We start from the raw sequence: 24389 nt of genomic DNA, 5'->3' as shown, positions 1-24389 counted from the left end.
GCCATGGAAGAAACGCCTACAGCGGACTCGGGGCGCTATTCTGTGGCTAAGCGACGCCTGGTTGGGCGGACAAACTGCCCAAGAGGTGCTAGAGCGGGTGGCAGGTGTTTGGGCAAGTGCCACTCAAGCCACCTCAGTGGAAAGGCAGGTGGCAGGCGGTGGTACTAACGCGGGGAAAGGAAGGAAGGACCTGGACATAGACCTGGACCTGGACCTTCCACGGCTTGTTGTTGCAGTTTGCAGTTGCAAGTGCAGCAAGGTGCAGGTGCAGCCCAACACACCCCTGCCTTCCCCCCCCCAAGAAAAAGCACCAGAACACGGCAAGAACGAACGAACGAACGAACGAACGCACAGCACGCACTTGCCATGCAAAACATTGACCTTGATGCACAATCGCGCGCTCCCCAAAGCCAATTCCTCGTCTCTCCTCGTGTGCCTCTCGTTCTTCTCCCTCCTCCCCAAGAGACCCGAACTTACGTTGCTTGGCCATACCGCCGCTCAACCTGACTCTCGCCCACTCCCGTCCGCTCCGCACCGGCGAGGCACTGCGCGACAGGCCCAAGCCAGCCTCCGAGGTCCGTCCAAGAAGCAGGCACGGTGCAGACCAAGGCCCATCATCTCCCGAAGGCGACACCGACACGACAAGACACGACACGACACCGGTCAGGACAGAGAGAGACACACACACCGACCGCAGAAGCAAGCAAGGCAGCGAGGCGACTCTGGACTGACACTGACCTTTCCAGACGCGGACGGGCACATGGACGAACTCTATCTTAACCAACATGCCCTCCACGCCCTCCCCCGCGTCGCCCAGCCGTCCAACTTCCACTTCCACTGCGACCGCCTTTCCTGCTCAAACCGACATTTCTTTTCTTTCCCTCTTCTAGTCTTTCTGGACCTGCATCTCCCCTCAATTCACCTCCATCTCACCCGAACTCCAACTCGCCGACAGCGACAGGAACCCGCGCCCGAAGAAGCAGAAACACCGCCAAAGACGCCCATTTCCTGCGTCAGGCATCCGAATGGCTCATTGAGCGTTACATCCTCGTCCCCCCAATCCCGTGGGGCATTCCTCTCACCACCGTCTCTCAAACATCATCTCACCACTCAAACGATTCACATCAAACTTCCTCAGCTCACCCGGAACACCACCACCTCGACCAAGACGACACGACAAGGACGAGGGCGGAACGCCCGATTCAGTCCGTTATGGCGACGGATCCGGACAGAAATGCAATTGCCGCCCCGTCTGGCTCTCATTCGCAGGCACTTCAGCAGGACCAAGACCATCAACAGCAGCAGCAGCAGCAACTCAAGAGGAAATGGAAGAAGATTTGGCTTAGAGGGTTGTCGGTCCGCATTCGGCCTCGCAAAGACACTCCGCGACGTGCGACTACCACACCACCTGGAGCAGCAACACCAGTAGCAGCAGCAGCAAGAGGTGGAGCAGTAGCACCTGGACGTGGAGCAATAGCTGAAGGACAAGGGCCTGCGGGAAACGTTGAGAGGGGCACCCAGACCACCACGGGTCACCAAACACTGCAGCAATCAGAAACGCTTGCGCACCCAAGCGAGTCAGATCGTCTTACGGACTCCGACCCCTCCACCGCCGGGACAGCTAGCCAGCACTCGGCCGCGACTTCCACCACCGTTCAGACCACCGCCGTGCCCTCATCCTCGTCCTCCTCCTCCTCGACATCCCTCAGCGTAAGCGTCGGCGCCTCCATCGGCAACTTTCCATCCTCCTCCGCACCGTGTCCCACCTGTGGCCAGCGCCGTCATGTCGATCTCCACCGACCCCCGACTCCCGTGAAGCCCGAAGACCGCTTCCAGTTTCGCTCTGGTGTGCCTTACGGACCATGGACCATCACTCACCCACCGCGCACTCCTGCACCCCAAGCCGTGTGCAGCGAACCGTCCGAAGTTCCCGCCCCAGCCACCAAGGTCGAATGTGCAGCTGAACCCGCCCCCGGACCCCTCACTGCATTCCACCCCTTCTCCCGTCTGCCTCCGGAGCTCCGTTCCAAAATTCTCCGCTTCTACTTGGAACGGCCCCGCATTGTCGAGATTCGGTGCATGAACGATCTGAAGAAGATCCATTTCGCGCCAAATGCCCTGGGAAATCTTGCATCCAACATTGCATGGAGCGCAGACAACACCCTTCCTGCGTTGATGTGGGTGAACCGGGAATGCCGTGCCGAGACACGTGTCTTTTATCGCGTGCAGTTGCCGATGCACCCAACGAATAAGATCGCTTGGCCTGTCATCATCAATCCAGAGTACGATACAGTCATATTTACCTTCCCTTGGAGCAGCGAGATTCCGCTTGATATCTTCCTGAGCGATTGTCTCGCTTTTGACCCTTTGCGTGTGGGCATCCGCCATTTCGGCACTCGTGACAGAGGCGGGCCGGAGACATGGGATCTGACGCCGGTGCCGGGGTGCGCACCGCTGTCCAAGAGCTTGGCCAACCTAGAATCTTACACAGAGGCGATTCAGCTGATGGATGACCGCGCCGCTGCACGGTTTCCAGTGTGGATGATTCACGAGGGTTATCTAACGAGCGGAATCCCCGCGAAGGACGCATTTTACCATGACGTACCCCGACTGCTTCTCAGCAACGACTACGAGCCTCCGGATGCGGCGAATCAGCGCAACGCACTCGAGGCACTTCGTACACAGCTTGGAGACTACCTGCCCGATAAAGTGGCGGAAAATTTGGTGATGCAGAGAATGTTCTACCGCAAGTATTTCCGCCATCTACGGATGAAGTGCACTAAGACGGACCTCGCCGGGTTGGGTATGGTCAGGCAGATCCCAGGAGGAGAGACGGAAGAGTTCTTCCTGAGTAATGGACGAGAGGTAGCTGGCCCGCGAAAGAAGAGGAGGTCAGCGCTTGAGGTGCGCCCGAGCAGCAGTTGGCACCTGTGGGACGAGGATTAGGGGACTTTCATGGATAAGTTGATGAACTAATGGCGTTTGAAGAAGGATTGGTAAGGGTCACATATCTGCGCGCAGGCATTATTCGAACCGCCGCCTGGGAAACTGATCACAGGCCAATAGCAAGATTTAGGAAGGAATACCAGTCCACTTTTGTGCATTACCAGTATTCACAGTAAATTTCTCTGCATGTTTGGGAACCAACAATGCAATTTTTGGCTTGCCTCCTGAAGCAAGCTGGGTATAAGGAGAGTAAAGGCCGCCCTTTTTCTGCAGCACAACACAACATAGGGAGTATATCCGTGTCCATGATCTCATACATATCCGTCATTGTACAGGCATTTCAACCAGTCTTTTCCATCCCATACTCCACTGACCTATAGCCCCGTCGTCCCATCCCAGAAACATGTACGCCGCCGGTATATGTACAGAAGAAATACAGCGAGGCTGAGCCCAGCTCAAGCCTCGCATTGATGGGGAGGATCAATCATGCAAAACTCTTCCCCTTGAGCTTCTCTTCGCGGACCACTGGCTGTGAGATCTTGCCGTTCATCACGCCCTTGCCGCCCTCAATGGCGCCGATATCTTTCTCGCCCTTGCGGCGCTTGAGGAAGTCGCGGAATGTCAGCGCGATGTCGAGCCCGGAGATGGAGGACCCGAGGACGAAGACGGTCGACAGGCCGAAGCCGAGCATGAGGGCCAGGTCGAAGGGGACGACTTGCGTGAAGCAGAGCGCCACGGAGGACAGGTCTGCGAAGCCGCTGATGACGGAGGCGAAGGAGAGGATGAGGAAGAGCTGGTTGACGTAGACTCTGATGTTTGGGAGGGCGGTCAGGGGGATTGGTGGGGTGCGAGCGTTGGGGAGGGGAGGAGGCGCGCGGGCTTTGATGGCGAGGTGGAGGAGGAATGCGCCGATTCCGACGAGGGTTGTGAGGAGGCTGATGATCTGTCGTGCATGTCAGTAGATATTTTAGGGGATTCGCAGAAGGGATGGGACGTACTCCGTGGGCAGTGCGGAAGTGGCCCGACTGGCCAAAGATCAGGACACCGAAGATGAGGACGACAATCGTCGATGGCGCAATGATGAACAGCCACATGATGTTGTTCCACCTATGCACATTGGGGAGGATATGTGGAACGTTGATGCGGATGAGAAGATTGCGCGCGTGTTCGAGTCCGATGGCGAGGGGAAGGACGTTGATGTAGGCAACGATGGCGAAGAGGACTGGACGTATGATTAGCCACACGGATCTTTCTTTCAGTTGGTGGAAGGATACTCACTGTGAAGAACGAGGAAAGCAATCCATCCTGGGAGTTTCATCCCGTTAATCTCCACGCCACTCGCAGCGCCAATGATGTTGTTGCCCAAAGAGTCCCGGACGATGCCGCCGTCGATGGCGTAGAAGTTGCCATCGTTCGCAATTTTGATGATGCCCGTCGGGATGGCCTGCTTCAGAACCTTTGTCACGTTTCCGTTATTGTTGAACTGGTCCAATGCCACAGTCTTGCTCTTCAACAGACCCAGGAAGACGAGCCCCAGACCGCCGATACCTTGACACGTCAAGGCATTCACGCCTGCCTGCGCCGCCATGGAGATTGTTTGCGCGTTGATCACCACGGAGAGGTTGAAGCCGTTCGTCGTGTTGACGGACACCACGGGGGGCACGTTCTGGCTGTCCTGGCGCGGGACGAGACCGAGTCCACGGCGCTGGGGAGGGTTACTCGGCGTCGCTGCTGGCGCTGCGGGTGCCGGCGCTCCTCCTTGCGCCGGTGTCGACGCTTGAGGCATCGGCGTGCCTTGCGGGTTCGCGATGAGGGCAGAGACGACAAGAATACCCTGTCCACCGATACCAACACCAAACCCGCTGGCCGCTCCACCCAGAGAGTCGTCGAACTGGACCTTGGAGTCAGGCAGTCCGTTAGCCGGCATCGTCGCGTTGCCCTTGATGAGGGAGTCCACGCCGCCCATCCCCTGGATCGCGTCGCCTGCCCCCTGGAGGAAGCCGCGCGCGAAGCCCTGCGCGACCTTGGACACTTCAATCTTTTGCCCGTTGAAGTCAATCGTGGAGGGGATGCCGCCGCCGTTCTTCTGCATGTTCATCGACGAGCCGAGCTTGTTCACCAGCTCCGTCGCCGTGCCGTTCTGCAGGAAGCTGCTCGTCAGCCCCTTGGCGAAGGTCTGCGAGATGCCGCCAAAGTCGATCTGCCCGTCGGGCATCTGCTGCATCGGGATCGCCGCGTCGGGCTGCAGCCCCAACCCGACGGTCGCGCCCTGGCCGAGGCCTTTACCGAAGCCGGACGCCGCCGCGGGGAGGATGCGCATGATGGTCCGCGTGGTGTTGGGGTTGCTGGCCTGGTTGAAGAGCGAGTTGAGGTCGAGGTTGGAGGTGACGGACTTTGTCAGCCCGAAGCCGAAGGTGCCGATGACGTTGGGGATGCTGGAGTCGTTGACGGGCTCGAGGCTGACGGCCGCGTTGGCGTTGAGCTTGAGGCCCGCGACGGTGCCGTTGCCGAGGCCCTGCGCGAGGGACATGGCGATGGGCTGTAGCTGGTTCGTCACGTTGCCGCCGAGGCTGGAGATGTCGACGGAGCCGATGAGCGTAGAGGTGAGCCCGACGCCGAGGTTCTGAATGGCCGGGTTGAGGCCGGTGGCCTCCATTTTGTTGTCCGCGGCGACCTTGGCGGCTATGGCCATCGTCTTCTCCTGCGAGGAGAGGTTGAGGCCCTGGGCTGCGCCGGCGCCGACGCCGATGCCGAGGAACATGGCGGGGCCGTCGAGGTTCTTGACGAGGGAGTTGCCAATGTTGGAGAGGCCGTCTTTCAGGGGCTGGAGGAGAGGAGCGAGGATGCCGCCGACGTCGCCGCCTCCGGCACCACCACCACCACCACCTGCTCCCGGGAGTCCTGGGAGCCCGGGCAGACCAGGAAGCCCACCTCCTCCACCTCCTGCACCTCCTCCAGGAGCAGGAGCTCCCGGGAGACCTGGGAGTCCAGGCAGTCCAGGGGCAGCAGGAGCTGCACCACCTCCGTCAGCGGCACCAGCAGCACCATTCGCTTGTGCTGTCGCCCCGCCGGTTAACGCGTTGGCCGCCGAGCTGAAGAGGTCACCAAGGCCGCCAAATTGTCTCTTGACCGATCTCGAGTCCTCTGTTGCTGTCTCGTCGACCGCCTCGCCCAAGCCCTCGAGGCTTCTCTTGACCTTCTCCTTGTAGTCCTGCAGGAGCTGCTTCGTCTCGTCGAGCTGGGGCGACTCATACCGGGCCGCGAGGGTATCCGACAGGTCGACGGTGAAGTCTACCATGGACATCAGTGTCCGTCGCAGCTTGGGGTCGCTGCCCAGCGCGTCGATCGTCTCTGCGGAGACGATGGAGTCGAGGGCCTGGTCCCACGAGGTCAACTCCCGCTTTGTCACTGTCCGGCTGTTGATGTTGGGACGCGGGTACAGTTGGTCCCTGATCTCCCTGCCGACGCTGAAGATGGAGAAGACCATCAGGAAGCCTATCATGATGGTGGTCAGAGTGTTCCGGGGCGGTGGAGGAGGAGGAGGCTGCCTCTCCGGGGCCTCTTCTGATGGTGATATCTTGTTGTTCATCTCCATGGTGAAATCCATTGTAGTGGACAGGTGGTAGATGACCAAACGTCTACGATGACATTAAAACGAAAGGGTTCTGGGTATCACTAATAAGCACATACGAAAAACAGATAAAAGGAGGCTGCCAGCAGTCGTGATGATAGAAAAGGGGTTTATGTCGATTTAGCCGGTACAGAATACCAGATAAGGTGAAGAAACAGAAGAACCGGGATCGAAACGCCGAGGGATGAACGATGAGATATAGGAGAGATGGATCACCGTCGAGTAGGATCTCGGGTCTAAAACATGGAGTGACGATCACCGTGATACGGAGCCCTCCGGAAGCCCCCAGGGGGTGTGTGTCGTCCATTCTGCGGCGGGATTCCGCCTGCTTTACAGATCCCATTGGCCCATTCGGTCATGGCAGTGATTGACTGACTTACAACCGGGGGCCCAGGTGTGGCCCGCCCGAGGTGGACACCTTTGTGTGGTGGAAACCGGGAGGAGCCCCCTTGCGAGCGTCCCAGACGTTCTTTGCCGGGGCCGAAAGTGGTCCACTGACAGGCGCACATACAGTCCCACGACGTCAGAAGCAACTTCTACTGCAGCCAAAGGTGGCTTGCGCGTTACGTGGTGTCATGTACTACTACTACATCCGGTGTTGAAGAGACTGCATAGGTAGGCGTCGGTGGTCGGAACGGGGGACCGGGGTTGGGGGGTTGGAGAGTTCTGTCAGTGACGGGCAGGCTTCCCGGAGCCAAGAGTGTTTCCAGGAGGTTACAGTTAGGCTATAGAGATGTGTCAACCGAACGCTAAAGAGTACGGTGGAAAAGGCTTGTCGTGTTGGTATGTACTATGTATGGTTGGAGAGAGCCCAAGAGGGTAGTTAGAGTTATGTCTGCAGGGGTTGCACGTCCGAGACCCGGCAGAGAGGGAAGCGTAGAGTGAGAGACCGAGTGGGAGAGAAGCAAAACAAGGTTGAATAGAGTAGGTGTGTGCGATGCGAGGTTGGGCTGAATACGTGTACGAGATACGAACTGTTTGGGGCAAGTCAGTCATAGGAGAAGGTGGTTAACGGTGTGTGTGGATGAGGGTGACATGTGCAGGGAGAAGGGATGAGCAGAGTTGCCATGCAATATGGTGCGCAGGAAAAAGTAGAGAAAAAAAAGAAGCACGATTGTCAAGCAGTGGCCCACGATGGGAGTTTCAGATGGTCGAGTGACGTTGCGGCGGTGACTCGGTGATTGGTCGACGGGTGTAAGTGACACTTTTCGCTGACCCGTGGTTGCTGATGTAATTGACGAATTAAGCTGTTTGCTCCATGGATGTTCGACATTACTACGCAGTAGAGACAGGAAACAGTCCATGGGCCACCCCCGTCTCAGATCAACAACGGTTCCTCAGTGGCGGCAGTGAGGGCTGGTGATGTGACACGATCTGACAAGGAACACAGACGCAGAGACGAGAGAGAGAGACGTAGAGACAGGCGTGAAGACGTCAAGCCCCCTCCATCGGGAAGGTACTTCGGGGAGCGCAACGACCAGGCAGCGGTGTTAGTGTCCCACGGTGTTGGTGTTGGCCGTGTTGTGTTGGTGGGCCACAGCGTCATTCAGGCGCCATGCAACAAGTCACTCTCTGACAACCAGCCCCAGGGTCCCTGAGCCACTCTGACAGCTCCAGCCTCTCAAAAAAAAAGAAAGGCTCGCAAGATGCCCGCAAGACCTTTCCCAGAGAGGAAAGACCCTGCAAAAACGAGCCGTACTCGGGTTGCTGGGACTTGCCTACCTGCCACCTCATGGTTCATGTTTGACACTTGACATGTCTCCATCCATATTGCAGCGCCCATGTCTTAGAACGCAGAGAGTGCTCTCAGAGCCACAGAGCCACAGAGCCACAGTCAGTTGGCTCACCAGCCTTAGTCAGCCAGTTGGCAGCTACCCAACTAACGGCGGCCCGTTACCGGCAGCCACAGAGGCTCTTCCCTTCGGTCCAGTGGCCTGGCGCGGTACGTACCCTTCCGGTTCGAATCCCCCGCCTGATTGCCTGATTGGGGAACCTGCTCATCGTGTCCGAGTTCGTATCATGAAGCACAAACACACCGCGACTCTCTCAAGGAACCTTGCTCGACTGTCAAACACGCCGTCTGCCCCAACTGCTGTACAGCCTCCTTTCCCATTTGCCTCCCGTCTGCGTTTCCCCACACTGAAGCCAACATTACGACATACACCGGACGCACCACGCTGCCGCACCCTCCCGACACGGGGCCTCGTTCGCCTGCACACCCATTTGATACCTTTGACACCTTCTAGCGTCCGCGGCTTATTCCACCGCCCTCCAACCGTCGTCCGACCCGTTGCTAGCGCCGTTGTCGGCGTTCGTCGAACCTGTCACGCCTTTACACTCTGCTTGACGTCCAACCTTGTCCGCCGCCAAGCTTCACCACCACCCCTTAATGGAACCAACTCATAACGCTGTTGTTGATACGGCCGGCTTACCAAGCTCGAGCTCGACGTCGTCTCCCTCACATCGACCGATAGGTTTGAACGTCCGCCCAACCCACCAACCTGGCTCTTCGCAAAGACATGATGGTTATGACGCCGCGGATGAGACCGAGCACGATCATGGTGCCCATCAAACCCAACGAACCACGGCCATCCCTGCTCCGTCCGCCGCGCGGGTGAAGCCCCCGACGCCTTGGAAGGCACTGCAAGCCTGTAGAGGGTTTGACCTGCGCACATGGGTTGCCGCATCCGGACATGAGCCGATAATAACAGCTACTTCGCCTTGCTCATCGTCGGTGTTGATGCCCTCGTCCCCGTTGTCCCCGTTGGCGTCCCCCGTAGACATCAACGCGGACACAACCACAGTCTTCCACCGTTTTCCGGAACTGCCCTACGAGTTGCGTTGCAGGATATGGCTCATGTGCCTCTCCTGGCCGCGCATCGTCGTGATCCGCGGCTCCATGGACTGCAACGTGCCCGGCAGTGAGACCTCCGGCAACGAGTTTGGCAATGTTGCATGCCACGCCCACTGGTACTGCGAGAACAGGAGCCCCGTCCTCTTCCGCGTGTGTTCCGAATCCCGCCGCGAGGCGCTGGCCTTCTTCAGGATCCACCTGCCCATGCGCTCTCCCGATCCTGACAGCCACGGCTGCCCGTCCTTGAATCAGCGAAACCCGGCGTGGGACCGGATCTACATCAACCCCGACTGGGACCTCGTCCTCTACCAAGGGGCCACCCGCTCGGTGGCCATCCTTGCCAGCGACCTCCTGGCCTACGATCCCAATCACGAGGGCGTGGCTCACTACGGGGCCCAGGGCATCAAGGACGTCAACCCAGACCCCGGCTTCGGGATGGCCACTCTGAGCGAATCGCTGGCCTTTCTCAAAAGCTTTGTTTTGTGCACCGCTGATACGTCAGACTTGGTCCGTCCACTGGGCGAGGGCTACATCCATGCCGTCGCGGGCGAGATTGGCCAGGAGGGCATGCAGATGATCGACTGGGCGTCGCACTCGCGCATGCTGATGAGGACCTTTAGCAACAGCGAAGTGAGGAGAACTCTGGTTCATAGCAAAGACGTAGAACAGCGTGTGGTCGACGACCTCGTCACGGTGGAGATGAGCACGCGTTTCCGCAGCACCACCGTGCAGAAAGCACTCGACTCGTCGGCAACAGGCCGGGTGCTCCAGCTGGCATGGCAGCCTCCGGACCGCAAGATTTCCCATGTCATGCACCTGACCACGGCGCCGTTAACGGTATGAGTGGCGAGCGTCGATGCTTCTCCTCTTGGCCTCGTTTTGGGTAGGTTTCTATAACTGTTCGCAGGCTTCCTTGTCTGCTACCACAACTTCCTCACAGCCCGGTGTCGGCACAGCGTCATGCGAAGGGGAAAGAAACAAAAAGTTGGTGACGAAATGTGACTTCGTCGGTCTCTCTCATTGCGTTGCGTTATTGGGATGATATCTTTTTCGTCAATGTTTTACACCTATGATACAACAGACGTCTCTCTTTTCCCTCGGCGTTATTGCCTGAGTGAGAGCGGCTTCAATATTCTCTCCCTGATAACTCTGCCTGCCACATCGGCGCCGTGCTGGAGGTTGATGGCTCCTACAATGGCAAAGACTGCCGAGTTGAGCACAATCTGCTGACCTGATCCGGCAAGGTTTTCAGGCTGAGGAACGTTTCTGCGTTAGCCATACGTGTACGTGTACGTGTGTTTGTTTCCGCCCCTGAGAGGGTGCATGCCTCATGAGACGGTTTGTGAGATCGGCGCTTACCTTTGCCGGCTTCCACCGCAAAACCTTGTCGATGCCCGCATCGAAGGCCAACTGCTCAATCTTCTCCTTGTTGACGACCTTGACCGGCATCTCGACGTTGAGGTTATCGACCTGGGCCAGGGCCGGGTGCTGGAACGGTTCACGGCCATACTCGTCTGGGACGATGGCGCCCTCCTTCTCTGCCGCCACTATGCTTTTTGTGGTCTCGAAGATGATGGCTTGACGACCTGGAAGCGAACGCAAACCCCTAGTCAGCTTGATCCCAATCTTTTTCTCGCTTCAAGCCTCCCAATTCCCCCAGGCCCAGAGCAGATCACTGAGAGGAAAAAACCTACCGACATATGCCAGCCTGTCGTTGAAACCTCTGCGGCCCTGGTCGAAGCTCTTGTGTGTAACCGCCAGCCACTTGACCTCCTCAGGCAACATGCTGTCTCCGCCCCGTCCCAAAAACCGCACGTACATCTCGTCCAGCACCTTGGGGTCGTTGTTCACCTTCCAGACCTTGCGCCTGGGGTCGATGGTGATGTGCGGTGAGAAGGGCGCCTTCATGCCCTCGGGTGTGTAAGACCATCTTGGCCGCTCCGACGTGTCGTCCCTCCTCGGCAGTTCATTGATCTTGTTCTCGGCGGCGGCCGTCGCAAATGTTCGGGCGGCGAGCAGGCACTGCGGGGCGGAGGAGGATGCTGCAGACGCAACTCGGGGCGCCGATTGGCAATGCCTGAGGGCATGCCTCGTGAGGCCGTATGCTGACCGAGAGGTGGTGGTAGCCATTGGGAGGGTGAGCGGCTGGCTGCGGGATCGTGGTGCTGGTCCGGTGGTTTTTATCCCGCCTGGAGCTGGCAGCTTCATCATGATGCTCCAGAACTTTTTCGCGATGGTCTGCTGCACGGGCCACTTTGAAGGTCACGTGTCTTCGCGCGGAGCGAGGATCATGCGAGCACCGGCGCTAGTCCGCTTTGGTGATGGGCTGGGCTGGCGGGCTTCCGTGCGAACCAACGGCAGGGCCCCCTGAACGTTGCAGCTTCCGTTCCCTTTCACATTTCAATCTCCACTCGCGTCTCCCCCCCATGTGAAGGGAGCAGCTCCCGTCAGCGACGCGTCGAACGGGTTTGGCAGACACGGCTCTTTTTTTTCGCTTGTTGGTCGACGACGTTTGCGCTTTTTGCAACTACGATGGTTTGACAATTGCTTGGGAAGAACTGGCTCCCGTCGATATTTTGCTTCTGATCCATCATGGCGACACCCAATCGAGCCAAAACCACCGCCCAGAGCAGTGCTCTGCTCGTTGAGAAGCTGGCGGCAGTCCTGCCAAAGGGCTACCGGTTCGGCGTCTACCACCTCTCGACACCGCCCACCAAGTCGCAGGCGCTCTACTCTGCGCCGCCTGACGAGCGAGACGACAGGACTTTTTGCGAGAAGCACTTCCTTGCCATTTCGATCGATTCCCGGCCAAAGAAGACCGAAGAGGCCTTGAAAGACATCACGGCCAAGGACACCGACGCGAAGCAGGTTCTCGTCTTGGCATTGGAGGTGTACATCTACACGACTGCTTACTCGAGCACAATCTTCGTCGCCAAAGCCGATTCGACCGGCTACCTGAAGCTGCTCAACCTTCCCAAAGGCACACCGTCTCCGATTAAGGAAATCAGCAGCGCCTTTGTCACATACCTCGTCGAGCAGCGCCGACGCAAGGGCATCCAAACGGTCGTCAGCCTGTTCGCCCGTGCCCAGAACCAATATCTCTTCCCCGGCAGTGTCGACTACAGCGGCAAGCATGTGCTGGACGATAGGGGGCTCGTCAAGTGGTGGTGCAAGGTGCTGGACCCACTCCTCGAGAAGCCTCCCGTGGGCAATGGCGATCCGTGGGGTTCTGTGAAAGGATACCTCGTCATTCCGGGCCTCGACGACTACGAGACGAAAGCTTTCATTCCCCGGGGACCGAAGAGTGCTGCCAATTGGGTGTTGGGGCATGCTCTCGAGAAGATATCGCATTACACGAAGGAGTACGACTGGGTCCCGGCAAGATGTCTCATCCCTCGATTTCCCGACGACCCCAAGTCCAGATTCAGAGATGAGCTGGACGAGGAGGCCGGCAAGTCGAAGCAGGTCAAGACGACCGGTTTGTGGAAGAGCGTAAAGACGCTCGAGACATTCTGGGAGATGATGGCTTTCAGACAAGAGTGCTCAAGCGGACGGTTGACAGGCTTCATCTGGGCAGTTTTTGACCCTGAAGCTGAGAAGGATGAGCTGCCCCGGCGCGAAAGCGCAGCGTCGACTTCGCCCACGCCAAACCCGTCGTTCGACCCGTCCAACCCACCCACGACCCCGTCCCGCCAGAAGGCCGCTCGGCCCACCACTCCCATGTCGACTCCGCGAAAGCTGTTCCCCGTGTCGCCATCAGGAACGCCGACCAAGAAGTCGGGGGAGAAGAAGCCTGACGAGAAGAAGAGCCTGAAGAATAAGAAGAAGACCGGCATCGTCATGACCCGTCAACCTCGCATCAAGAAGCAACAGCGCAACTACCTGCTCGACAAGCCCATCTCCACGGCGTATTACTATTGGCCAGCCGAAGGTCGTGGTCGCCGGATCGTGGATGAAGCCGGCTACAAACGGACGAACGAGCTGCTTCTTCACCTCGACTTCTCGAAGCTGGAGCTCGCGACTGGCAGCACCCGCCGCTGGATCAACGAGGTCGGCATGGGTGAGACCTGGGGACTGGATGTTGTGGGCAAGCGCGAGATTCCTGCGCCGGTAACAAACGAGTCGTCTGCTGGAGAGGTGAATAACCTGTCCGGCTTGATTAAGCGTAAGCGATCCGATGATGCGGCAAAGGATGAGCCCGCCAACAAGGTTAATGTCCTCGCGACCGGGCTCGTTCGGAAGAAACCCAAGACGGAGGAGGCTGCGGATGAGAAGAAAGCTGAAGAGGCCTCGGCTGTGAATGTGCTGGGTGGCGGACTGATTCGCAAGAAGCCCAAGGCAGATGATGCCAAGAAGGCTGAAGAGGTGCCGGCGGTCAAGGCAGATGCTTAACTTGCCTGTGGATTTTATTGATTACTTGGGAAGCACGGCGTTGGTAAGATATCAGGATCAGGATGGCTTGGCTCAGGTTGGATGCCACGGATCGCCATGGGAAGGGAATTGGAGACCTGCCTGTGGCCTAGGGAATGGTCTCGGACGAACATGCACAACACGTCGCACGATACATGGGTATCATAGAATACAGTGCTCTCTGATAATAGAAGCATTGTTTAAAAAGAGAGAACCATGTGCCACCAATGATGCCAACACCATCGGACCCGGGCCGGCGATGTAATCCGCAGCCTGTGTCTAAGCCAGACACCGGCTGAAAAAGGCAGCATGGCAATAGTACTATGGCAATCTAGGCAGATTATTGTTTGAGCGAGAGATATTTTTATCTGGATATTTTTAAGTAAATCGATTGATGGATAATCTTCGAGCAAACCACCACGGTCAATCTCCCCGCGCGTTTGGTTGAGACAGCAGCGCCTTGCTGATGGAGAGCTTATCAGACCATTCATACATCAGCTAACGTTCGCGGGGCCCCGAAGCCGTCACCTGCCCCCCACACGGATGAGCTGAGATGCAAAAGTTGGGAAAACAGCCAAGAACCGCCTCAGCTGGGCGAGCCTAGACCGATCGTCATCCTCACCCCACAACTTTGCCCTGCTGCACCCCCGCGGCGGGGTCTGCTGGGTTTGCTGTTCCCCGCGAACACTTGCGGCCAGTGTTGTTCAAATTCATACGATTTCATGTTCTGGGAAATCATGGGCGACTACAGTCAGATACCACCAAATAGCATGTCCTTAGGAGACCGAAGCAATCTTCCTAGGGTTATGACTGCTGAATGGTTATCTTGCGAAGTGAGAGCAATATGCATTATCTCAACCAGCCAAACACAATGAGAGCCCAGCTTAACGCACCACAGAATAAGAAAGTGCCACACTCAGCACGCGAACCGGCCCGGGCGAGTGGAGAGACCATCCTGCGGCCAAGATCGGGAGAGTTCACGACCAAGAGGCGCAAGACGCACCCAATCTCGCCTCATCCCCTCACCGACCACCCCAATCGTGATTCCACCAATGCTGCCTTGCTCTTGTGTCACTTCAAATAGTGGATAACCGCCCACTTGTTGCATTTGCATCCGTTTCCATTGTCGCAGCCTTATCGGACGACTTCAAGTGGTTTACCCACGTGGCTGCATTATCTCCCATCAGTTGTTCTCACTAGTCCAGCTATCGGGAGCTACCCTTGTCATCCCATATCTATCGCATCGCGACCCAACTTGCGCGGCTCCAAAACCCTCACTTCCATCTTCACTTCCAAACTCAATCAACTCAGTTGCAAATCATGGCAGAACCAAACAATACGCCTTATCCCCCGGCAACACCAGCCGCCCAAACGCCGCGCTCTGCATCCCCCCACCAGCCCCAACCCATTCTCGCACCTACCCCAGCGCCCCTGCCTAGCACCCAAAAGCCCAAGGTCCTACATATCGGCGATCCCATCAAATACAACCCGGACACGTACGCCGCCTTCGCCGCGCAATTCGAGGTCATCCGCCCGTCAACCCCGGACCGCCAGCGCCCCGCCTTCGCCGCCGCCCTCCGGGACCGCAAGTGGGGCGACTTCTCCGCCGTCTTCCGTCCCTTCTGGGGCACCGGCGGCGAAATGGGCAAGTGGGACGCCGAGCTAGTCCCGCTCCTCCCGCCCTCCTGCCGCGTCTTCGCGAGCGCCGGCGCGGGCTTCGACTGGGCCGACACCCAGCTCCTCGGCGAGCGCGGGGTGGTGTACTGCAACTCCGGCCTGGCGGCCGCGGAGGCCGTCGCGGATTTCGCGGTCGCCATGGTCATCTCGACATTCAGGCACCTACCGTGGTGCATGGGAGCCGCGGGCGACGAGGCCGCCTTTCGGGACTGCCACGCGCGGGCAACGGGGGTGTCGCATACTTTACGGAGCCAGGTGCTGGGGCTCGTTGGGTTCGGCAACATTGGGCAGCAGATCGCGCAGAGGCTCGGGGTGGGATTTGGGATGGCGGTGCATTACTTCGACCTGATCAGGAAGGACGAGGCGACGGAGGGGGCGTATAAGGCGACGTTCCATCCGACGTTGGAGGCGCTGTTGCAGAGCTCGGATTGCGTTGTTCTGTGCACGCCGGCGGGAGGCAAGGTCATCACCAAGGAGTCGCTGGCGTGGTTCAAGCCCGGGTCACGGTTCGTGAACATCGCGAGGGGCAGCCTTGTGGATGAGGAGGCGTTGGCGGATGCGCTTGAAGATGGGCGTTTGAGCGCTGTTGCGCTGGATGTTCACGAGAACGAGCCGAAGCCGCATGCGCGATTGGTAGCTATGGCGGGGACGAAGGCGATGCTGACTTGTCATAATGCCGGTGGGACGGTTGAGACGCATGCTGGATTTGAGGAGTTGAGTATGAGGAACATCATGGCTACTTTGGGCGGCGGAGAGCCGATCACACCGGTCAACTTGCAATATCTGAGGAAATGAGTCGCCATGAATTGTGTTGGAGTGGTGTTGACGCTGCTAATGTGTCATGATGGTGCCTACAAGTTACAACGCGACAAACGAAATGGCAAGGTGTCTCTTGTACACATTAGTATGAAAAGCATTCGCTCAACTTCATGCAAATATACTAAACCGACTATAATATTTACTTACAAGTGACTGTACGTCGACTATGACCTACGAGTAATGATGATTGGTGAGTTGCTTCTGGTAAGCTGTCCTTACTGCGAACCCCACGTTGTCTGACTCTTTGTTTCGTTTTCAACTTCTAGTAATTTACAGTAAATGAGTCTCTCATAATGTTCTGAAGTTTCAGGCATGGCACAGGCAACCCTTGGAACAATACTACTCTGACTCACGAGACAGAATACGACTTCATGATTGGAGACGTCTTGGCTGAAAGGATGTCTCAGGTTCCATTTCTTCCCACTCTTCAATGGAGTAGACCTTTATGAAGACCACAACAGCTCTCTGCGATTAGTGTATCGTGATGATCAACGAATTTGAAAGTCCCTGGATTCATAGCTGTGATTAATGATCTGTTATCAACAGTCATTGAATCTCGATGAGGTAACTACCCAGAGCAGACAGCCTTGCGGAAAGTTGAGCTTTTTCTGCCCGCTTATAGCATCAATCTTATAACTAGCAAGAGAGTTGCCAATCACTTGTTGACAGCCCCCTCTTGGCCGTTTACCAATCGAATCACGCAATACACGAAATCGGCCGAAGCCGTTTCTCTTCTTGGCATTGAGATGCTTCAGATGGCGTCGTCCGGTGGCGCTAGCTGTGCAAGTTGGAAGTCTATGTTCCCATCTGTCCGACCAGCTGCCACGGATTGCCCAATTGCGGAGTTTTCAGCCCTTTCGTCCGACTCTCCGTGCGCCTCGCGGATCGGCTTGCTCCGAACATTTAAGCATTTGCACATGCTTTAGAACACATGGGATGAAGCACTACAAACATACTTGGCGTTGGTGAACTCTATTCATACTAGTAGGCAAAACACCTCATGTTTGACCAAGACCGTTGGACAGAGTTAAATATGTTTCTTTGCCCTTACCTAAATCCCCGTCTAAGCACAATGGCTCTGATTCACCTTACCCACGACAATTTTAGTGTGTGGGAAGGACTAGGAAAGGTCCAACGGATTGACCCGTATTTGGGTAAAGAAAGCGCAGTACCGTTCCTTCACTTCTCGCCTGCGGATTAAGCATTCGGTTGGAAACATGCCGGCGTCGTGGGATTGGAGAGTTTACTATATCCCTTTGAATATTAATATTCTGCTCGAGAGCGTTGACTCGTCATTGTGAGCTGTTAAGCGGGATCGACTTTCTTGAATCCCATTTAAAACAGTATGATCCTCTTCGGGCCATCACCATTTTTTGCCTCGGCCGGAGACTTTGCTCCGGAATCAATGTAACAGCACCTGCATGCTACACGCTCACCAACTACGCATTTCCAACATTCATTGAATCAAGATGCAGGGCTACGTCGCTCTTTTACTACTGGGAGTTATCTCACGCGCCGCTCTGGCGTTTTCCCTCGCCGAAGACCCCCAGTTTCCCTTCAAAGTCCCAGCCTTGGACGCCAACAGATCGCCATGCCCCGTCCTCAACGCACTAGCTAACCATGGCTACCTCCCGCGAGACGGAATGAACATCAACATGGAGCAACTCAAGTTCGCCTTCACAAAGGCCCTCAACATCGACGACAAGGTCACCGTCAAACTCGCCGAGCCAACCTTCCCTATCTCGACCACCGGCAACTCGAGTACGGTCAACCTGAAAGACATGGAGAAACATAACGTTATTGAGCACGACGGAAGTCTCTCGCGCGAAGATGTTGCCGTGACTGGCAACGCGAACAAGTTTGATGCGCGCGTGTGGAACGGGGTCAAGGCCCACTTCACCGGGGAGACCATTGATACCAAAACGATGGCCATCGCGCGCAAGGACAGGGTTGCAGTGGCAATGAAGACGAACCCGACATTCAACATGACGGAGGCGCAGCTGAAGCTGTCGTTCGCCGAGTCCGCGTTTATCTTGGGTGTTCTCGCAGGAGACTTCCAGAACCCCCAGGCGCCAACTAAGTATATGAACGTCATGTTTGAGCAGGAGAGGTTCCCGTTTGATGAAGGATTCAAGACTTCGGCTACTAAGGTCACTGGTGATCAGGTTGATATGTTGGTGGCGGCCATGATGAAGGTCACACCGCCATAGGATGTACTTCTGCTTCGGTGTATGGGGTTACTTGGAAACAACAGGGCGCCTTACAATAACGAAATAGAACCATGACCAATCATGACCCAACATTTCACTAGTGATTGTAGTCTCGCAGCTTAATTGCATGTCGAAACGTCCTTCTCATTCCAGTCTCTACAACGAGAATTCGCTGCCTGACGACCTTCTCTCCGTTGCTAGATTTGCATACCTTCTGATAATCCCGTGACCTTTACTGCTTTTTCACTAACCAAAGATCAAACCAGTCAACCATAGCACGCAGACTTTGCTCTTTACACCACCCTAATGTAAAATAAGATTAGCGAATAGTGCTCGCTCGGGATCTGGTTAAACCCACGTTGATATGGATCAGCAGGGTCGCCTTTCACAGCAAACCCGTGCCCCACGCCATAGAAAAGCTGCACATGGTAGGCCTTCTGTTCGCGCTGAAGAACGTCGATGGCCTTCCGCCGGGACTCGGTGTTGAACGCTTGATCATTCTCAGCGCAAGAAAGCAGCAACGGTCCTATTCGCGTCAGGCATCAAATCATCTAGATCAAGCTTGCCCCGGAAAACCTACTCTTGAGATTTGAGAAATGCTCCTCCTTCAAGGCCGTAGGGTGGGCAAATGCACCGGCCGATACCACCGGCTCACCATCTCCGGCCGCACCGGCGAGGAGATCACATACAAATGGTGCACCGAAGCAGTACCCCGTGCAAGCATAGCGGGTCTCCGTGCCAGCCACCTGGCCACCAAACTTCTCACGCACAGCATTCGTCCACTTCGGCACGTTCTCCGTTGCGAACGTCCAGTGCTTCGTGCGCCAAGCAGCGTGATCAAACCCGGGCGGCAGCGGATCAGACTTGTTGGTGCGGTACTTGGAAATGGGGTCCTATGTTCCGATGATTAGTATCGGTTTGTGACCCGGAGTGATGTACCCACCCCACGGAAGTAATCCATGCCAAGCGCCGTGTACCCGGCGGACGCGAAGCCGTCCATCAGCAGCTTGGCGTTGACCGAGAGGCCCCACACGTCCGGGAAGTAGAGCACGACGTGACCGTTGGGAGAGGAACCCATGTCGGCAGGCCGGACGACGTAAGTCGGCACCTCAATTATGTCCTCAACCTTTCCGGCGGGGTTGCCGTCGTGGATGGTGCCTGTGAAGCAACATGGCCCGGGTGGCTTTGCGAGGTACTTTTGATCGTCGGACTTGGTTTGGGCCATTTTTGGTTAACCGAAAGCTTTCGTTTTGGTTGTTGAAACACAATTGAGGGCAGGTTTAGTAGAGCTTTTAGGTTGTTTCCTCAAGTTGAGGTAGTCTTTGATGGGGCCGGGGAGTTTAAGATCGATGCCGGCTCGGCACCGACGTTCGTGCGGGGTTTCAAGGGCGGCGCAAACCAAGAGCCCACGGACATGGAGATACCATTCAGAAACTTGGAGTGCAACGGACTAAAATACTTATTACCGTTAAGGATATGAACGATGACAAAGTGTGTCGGGTTTAACGAATGCACGTTGTGAAAGCCGTGTTAGCGTAACCTGTTAACCTGTACTCCGCCCCTCCCAAGCCAACCACACCTGAAGCCCCCCCTCAATACTTTGCACAAAGCCGAAAAAGAGGGTGAAGATGAACACCATGATAGCCACCCAAAACGTATACCCCTGTACGGAATTTCTTCTGTCGTTCCACCATTAACTAATTGTCCGTGGACTGGACTCATCATAAGCCTATTTCAAAATGACAAGTCGATCGCGCCAATAGATGAAGTTCTCAAATCGTCGCTCGCAGGCCTTTAAGACCCCACCCCCAACCACAGTCTACCCCCTACAACGGTCCACATCAAAAAATGCATTTTGAGCGCCACGTTAATAACAACCTATTATTATATTATAGTATAACTCTATTAATTCGTAACTTCTATATATAATCCTTCATATATATGTTTATTAGAAATACAGCTTTTAATTAATATCTTTTTTAGCTTATTAAGATGATTTTCAACATCTTATTTCACTTTTTATATAATTTTATAGTTTATAAACCTTATATTCTAATTTAGCTAAACTTTAGCTTTCTAGAAAAGTGTTACGGTCAGCTATCCGACAGTAGGGTCTGCTACAGAAGCTGGGGATTAATACGTTCTAACAGTACACTGGGTCGTGGTCGTAGGTCGTAGTTCGTAGGCTGTAGTAGATCGGTTCTTCAGAGGCCAAGGTGATCAGTCTTAGACTCAATAAGTGATTCGCAGTGAAGGTAAGCTGAGAGTATCCGTGAGGATGAATACTAAGTTGATTGCTGAAGAGCTATGGAAGTTTGACCATGAGCCAGGCTCAGGGTCATACTATATACAAGTTCTGAACAGTGGCCTTTGTCTATCTAAGGGTGATCACCTAGGTGCATGAGGTGATCGCGATCAGTTGGCAAAGCCAACTGATCACTGAGCGTTCCTTCCTGTGCTCCACTGATCGTTTCCTTATCTTATCGTCACGTGACTTGTACCATAGTTCTTCCGTGCCGAGTGAGTTCCTGTTGTTCCCGTGATCCTGCAGTACAAATGTCCTGTCCTAGCCGCCCGACGCCCAAGTGGGTCGGTCAACTGTTATCCATGCATAACGGGTCGTAACAAAAAGCTTAAAACGTTTAATTTAAGTTTATAATAATTAAATTTTCTATAAGTTATCTGTAGTAACTGTCACAGGCTAGAGCCTGGATTGATATCTCCGGCTTCGCCGGAGCAGTTACTGAGATCCAGCTCCGTTGGACCCACTATTCTGCCGCAGTACGCCGCCTAACCTAGCCTGCTTCACTGCTGTTAGGTGCCTACCCTTATAAAGTCCTTTCTTCCTTCTTCAGCTTAGAATAGTTAATCGACAGCACCTCTACGTTAAACAAGCCTAGAGGCTAGCCCCTTACATATTCTAAGCTCAACAAAAGAAGACGCTATACGAAACCTCACGAGAGCGATACGACGATTCGCTGAGGGTAGCGCAACGAGAAGACGCTATACGAAACCTCACAAGAGCGACACGACGATTTGCTGAGGGTAACGCAACGAGAAGACGCTATACGAAACCTCACAAGAGCGACACGACGATTTGCTGAGGGTAGCGCAACGAGAAGACGCTATATGGAACCTCACGAGAGCGGCACGATAGATCCGCCAGAGGGTAGCGCAAACGACGCAATAAACGCTGAGATTGATCGATGGATTAACGAAGCGGTTAACGTAAGCATACGTCCTCTTTAGGACTAGATAACGCAGCTCTTGACAGCTCTGAACGGGCTTATGTCAACGGATAGAGCAACCCTTACGCCAATTGCAAGCAGCATACCTACCCCGTCCACAGCTGATACGACTACATAGGTAACAAGCGACAGCATTGCAATAATAGTGGCTGAGCCCTATAAACTAACCTCAATTAGACGACTGAGGCTAACGCTTCCTGACCCCCCAAAGTTCGATAGCATAAGATAACGGTTTCTATAGTAGGCTCTAGAGATAAACTCAAAGCTACAGATCGACGCTGAAGCTATAGGCGGAGGAGAGAGCGCGTTCGCATATATCTACGCCAGGCTGGAGGGAACCGTCTAAGCGACATCCTCCGCCTTCTTCGCTGATGGAGTAGCCTGAGGAGACACCTCCCCAGCTTGATTTATAGACTATCTTAAAAGAACGTATAGGGACCTAAACGCTGAAGCCCAAGCCTTAGATAAGTTACGCACTATGCGGCAACGAGAGGAAGAGAGTTTTACTTCCTTCTTTCCTAAGTTTGAGAAGGAGCTTGCAGCAAGTGGGGGAGGATCTTAGCAAGATAAGATTAAGATCAACTACTTAGAGGGCGTACTGAATTCCCAGTTAAGCAACCTATTGATAGGGGTACCAGAATCGCCAAAGGACTACCACCAGTTCACAAAACTGCTTCTCACTATGGGATCCCACTTAGATAGCAGGAAGCTTAGGGAACGCTACCTCAGTTACACTTCTCAGAAAGTGCTGCAACCTAACTGCTAATAAGACGCAGATGGAGATATACTGATGTCTGGCGTCAGCCGCGCTAAGGGCAAGGAGAAGACAAAGTCACGTCGCCAACAAAGCAGCTCCTCATCTGAAGACCTGCTGCAGCTTGTGAGAGACACCTGCAAGTGCTTCAACTGCAACCAGATCAGCCATATTGCTATATAGTGTCCTAAGCTGAAGCGTTCCTATCCTGCGAAGGTTAAGAAAGCTAAGAAGCGAGAAGAGAGCAGCGATGAGAGTCCTATAGAGGAGTTGGGAAGCTCTGAGGCTGAAGAGAGCTTGGGAAAAGAGTAACTCCACCGCAAAGTTAGGCGTTAGAGGCTGAACTTAGTGATATCACAAAATAGAAGCAGTTTAAGCATCATATGAGCAGCAAGTCAGCAGTGATCACTACCTGCATATATAAGGGCATTTAAGCAGACGCCCTGATAGATATAGGGTGCGACTTATACGCCCTTATTAACCACAACCTAGCCTGCAAGCTCTGCCTGCTAGTAGTAGACCGCTCTGAGCGAGTATTAGGCAGCTTTAGCGATACTACTAGCGCTACAAAAGCAACAGGTGTGGTTATCTTTAACCTCAAGCTGTACGGTTATAATGAGAAGATCTTCGCATATACTATATATAGCCTTAGCGACAATCTATTCTTAGGGAAACCCTGGATGGAGAGGAACTATATATTATATGATGCTGCTGCCCAGCGTATACGGCATAGGAGGGGTGGTGTAGACTTACGTCTGAAAGGCGAGGAAGAGCCAGAGCGAGTGCGCTAGATCAGGGCTGCCCGCCTCCTCCTAGGAGCCCCTTTTGCAACGCTCTATAAGAGGGCATGACAACAAACCAAAGGAACTGCAGGATATAAAGTTTGAGCGATCAGCTTAGCAGATATATAGAAGGCTCTTACGAGGAAGACTGAGAAGGCAGACCTAAAGGCCCTCCTTCCACCAGCTGTACTAGCTGAGTTCTGAGAGCTATTCCAACCTGACGAAGCTGCTAACCTTCCTCTGTATCGCCCTGGAGTCGACCACACGATCCCTATCAAACAGGAGAGCGACAGCAACGAGGCTATACTACTATAGGGGCTGCTCTACAGCATATCATGAGAAGAGCTTCTCATCCTCCGTAAGACCCTGAGAGACCTACTAGATAAGGGCTTTATCCGCGCTAGTAGCTCAGAAGCATCAGCCCTGGTACTGTTTATATGCAAACCAGGTGGAGGGATATGTTTTTATGTTGACTACTGCGCCCTTAACGAACTTATAAGGCGCAACTGATACCCTCTCCCTTTGATTCAAGAGACGCTACAGACTGTTAGCGCTGCTAAGTGGTTCACTAAGCTAGATGTAGTAGCAGCGTTTTATAAGATCTAAATCGCAGAGGGAGAGGAGTATAAGACAGCCTTTTAAACAAGATATAGGCTATTTAAGTGGCTTATCATCCCTTTTAGGCTCATAGGAGCCCCTGCTACGTTTTAACGATATATCAATAGCATACTTCAGGAGTACCTAGACGACTTTGCAACAGCATATATAGACGACATCCTGATCTACTTAAACAGCTTACAGCAAGACCATAAAGCAAAGGTTAAGCTAGTACTACAGAAGCTTGCTCTTACAGGGCTCCAGCTAGACCCTCATAAGTGTGCGTTCTCTGTGAAGATAGTTAAGTACCTAGGGTTTATTATCACCATAGGAGTAGGCATCTCCTGCGATCCTGAGAAGCTGAAGGCAATCAAGGAATAGGCTGCGCCAAAGGCGGTTAAGGGAGTTAGAAGCTTCCTAGGGTTTGCAAACTACTATTAGATCTTCATCCCAGCATACTT

The 24389-nt window shown here is 54.8% G+C and overlaps 8 protein-coding genes across 8 annotated transcripts; 5 read left to right on the top strand and 3 right to left on the bottom strand.

The window, feature by feature from the left end:
• Positions 1-1212: 1212 nt before the first annotated feature.
• Positions 1213-2946, top strand: CGCA056_v004010 (uncharacterized protein; the record flags this gene model as incomplete). The annotated part of the gene is made up of 1 exon (XM_037319266.1): positions 1213-2946. The coding sequence occupies one exon, from the start codon at positions 1213-1215 to the stop codon at positions 2944-2946; it is 1734 nt and encodes a 577-aa protein (XP_037180506.1).
• A 484-nt stretch (positions 2947-3430) lies between these two features.
• Positions 3431-6541, bottom strand: CGCA056_v004009 (uncharacterized protein; the record flags this gene model as incomplete). The annotated part of the gene is made up of 3 exons (XM_037319265.1): positions 3431-3889; positions 3945-4168; positions 4225-6541. 3 exons carry the CDS (start codon positions 6539-6541, stop codon positions 3431-3433), a joined length of 3000 nt encoding a protein of 999 aa, XP_037181422.1.
• Positions 6542-9317: 2776 nt separating this feature from the next.
• On the top strand, positions 9318-10274 carry CGCA056_v004008 (uncharacterized protein; the record flags this gene model as incomplete). Its single annotated transcript, XM_037319264.1, has 1 exon — positions 9318-10274. One exon carries the CDS (start codon positions 9318-9320, stop codon positions 10272-10274), a length of 957 nt encoding a protein of 318 aa, XP_037181423.1.
• A 260-nt stretch (positions 10275-10534) lies between these two features.
• On the bottom strand, positions 10535-11561 carry CGCA056_v004007 (uncharacterized protein; the record flags this gene model as incomplete). The annotated part of the gene is made up of 3 exons (XM_037319263.1): positions 10535-10684; positions 10791-11017; positions 11126-11561. 3 exons carry the CDS (start codon positions 11559-11561, stop codon positions 10535-10537), a joined length of 813 nt encoding a protein of 270 aa, XP_037181424.1.
• Positions 11562-12023: 462 nt separating this feature from the next.
• On the top strand, positions 12024-13823 carry rtt109 (Histone acetyltransferase rtt109; the record flags this gene model as incomplete). The annotated part of the gene is made up of 1 exon (XM_037319262.1): positions 12024-13823. The coding sequence occupies one exon, from the start codon at positions 12024-12026 to the stop codon at positions 13821-13823; it is 1800 nt and encodes a 599-aa protein (XP_037181425.1).
• A 1338-nt stretch (positions 13824-15161) lies between these two features.
• Positions 15162-16313, top strand: gyaR (Glyoxylate reductase; the record flags this gene model as incomplete). The annotated part of the gene is made up of 1 exon (XM_037319261.1): positions 15162-16313. The coding sequence occupies one exon, from the start codon at positions 15162-15164 to the stop codon at positions 16311-16313; it is 1152 nt and encodes a 383-aa protein (XP_037181426.1).
• Positions 16314-17806: 1493 nt separating this feature from the next.
• On the top strand, positions 17807-18547 carry CGCA056_v004004 (putative sterigmatocystin biosynthesis peroxidase stcC; the record flags this gene model as incomplete). The annotated part of the gene is made up of 1 exon (XM_037319260.1): positions 17807-18547. One exon carries the CDS (start codon positions 17807-17809, stop codon positions 18545-18547), a length of 741 nt encoding a protein of 246 aa, XP_037181427.1.
• A 232-nt stretch (positions 18548-18779) lies between these two features.
• Positions 18780-19772, bottom strand: AIM2 (the record flags this gene model as incomplete). Its single annotated transcript, XM_037319259.1, has 4 exons — positions 18780-18850; positions 18906-19073; positions 19128-19440; positions 19491-19772. The coding sequence occupies 4 exons, from the start codon at positions 19770-19772 to the stop codon at positions 18780-18782; spliced, it is 834 nt and encodes a 277-aa protein (XP_037181428.1).
• Between the last annotated feature and the right edge of the window lie 4617 nt (positions 19773-24389).

This window comes from Colletotrichum aenigma (genome assembly GCF_013390185.1).
Source record: "Colletotrichum aenigma strain Cg56 chromosome Unknown KSG_Cg56_contig03, whole genome shotgun sequence".
NCBI classification, from domain to species: Eukaryota; Fungi; Ascomycota; class Sordariomycetes; order Glomerellales; family Glomerellaceae; genus Colletotrichum; species Colletotrichum aenigma.
The sequence above is the reverse complement of the archived record's forward strand: the minus strand, read 5'-3'. Positions and strand labels throughout refer to the sequence as shown.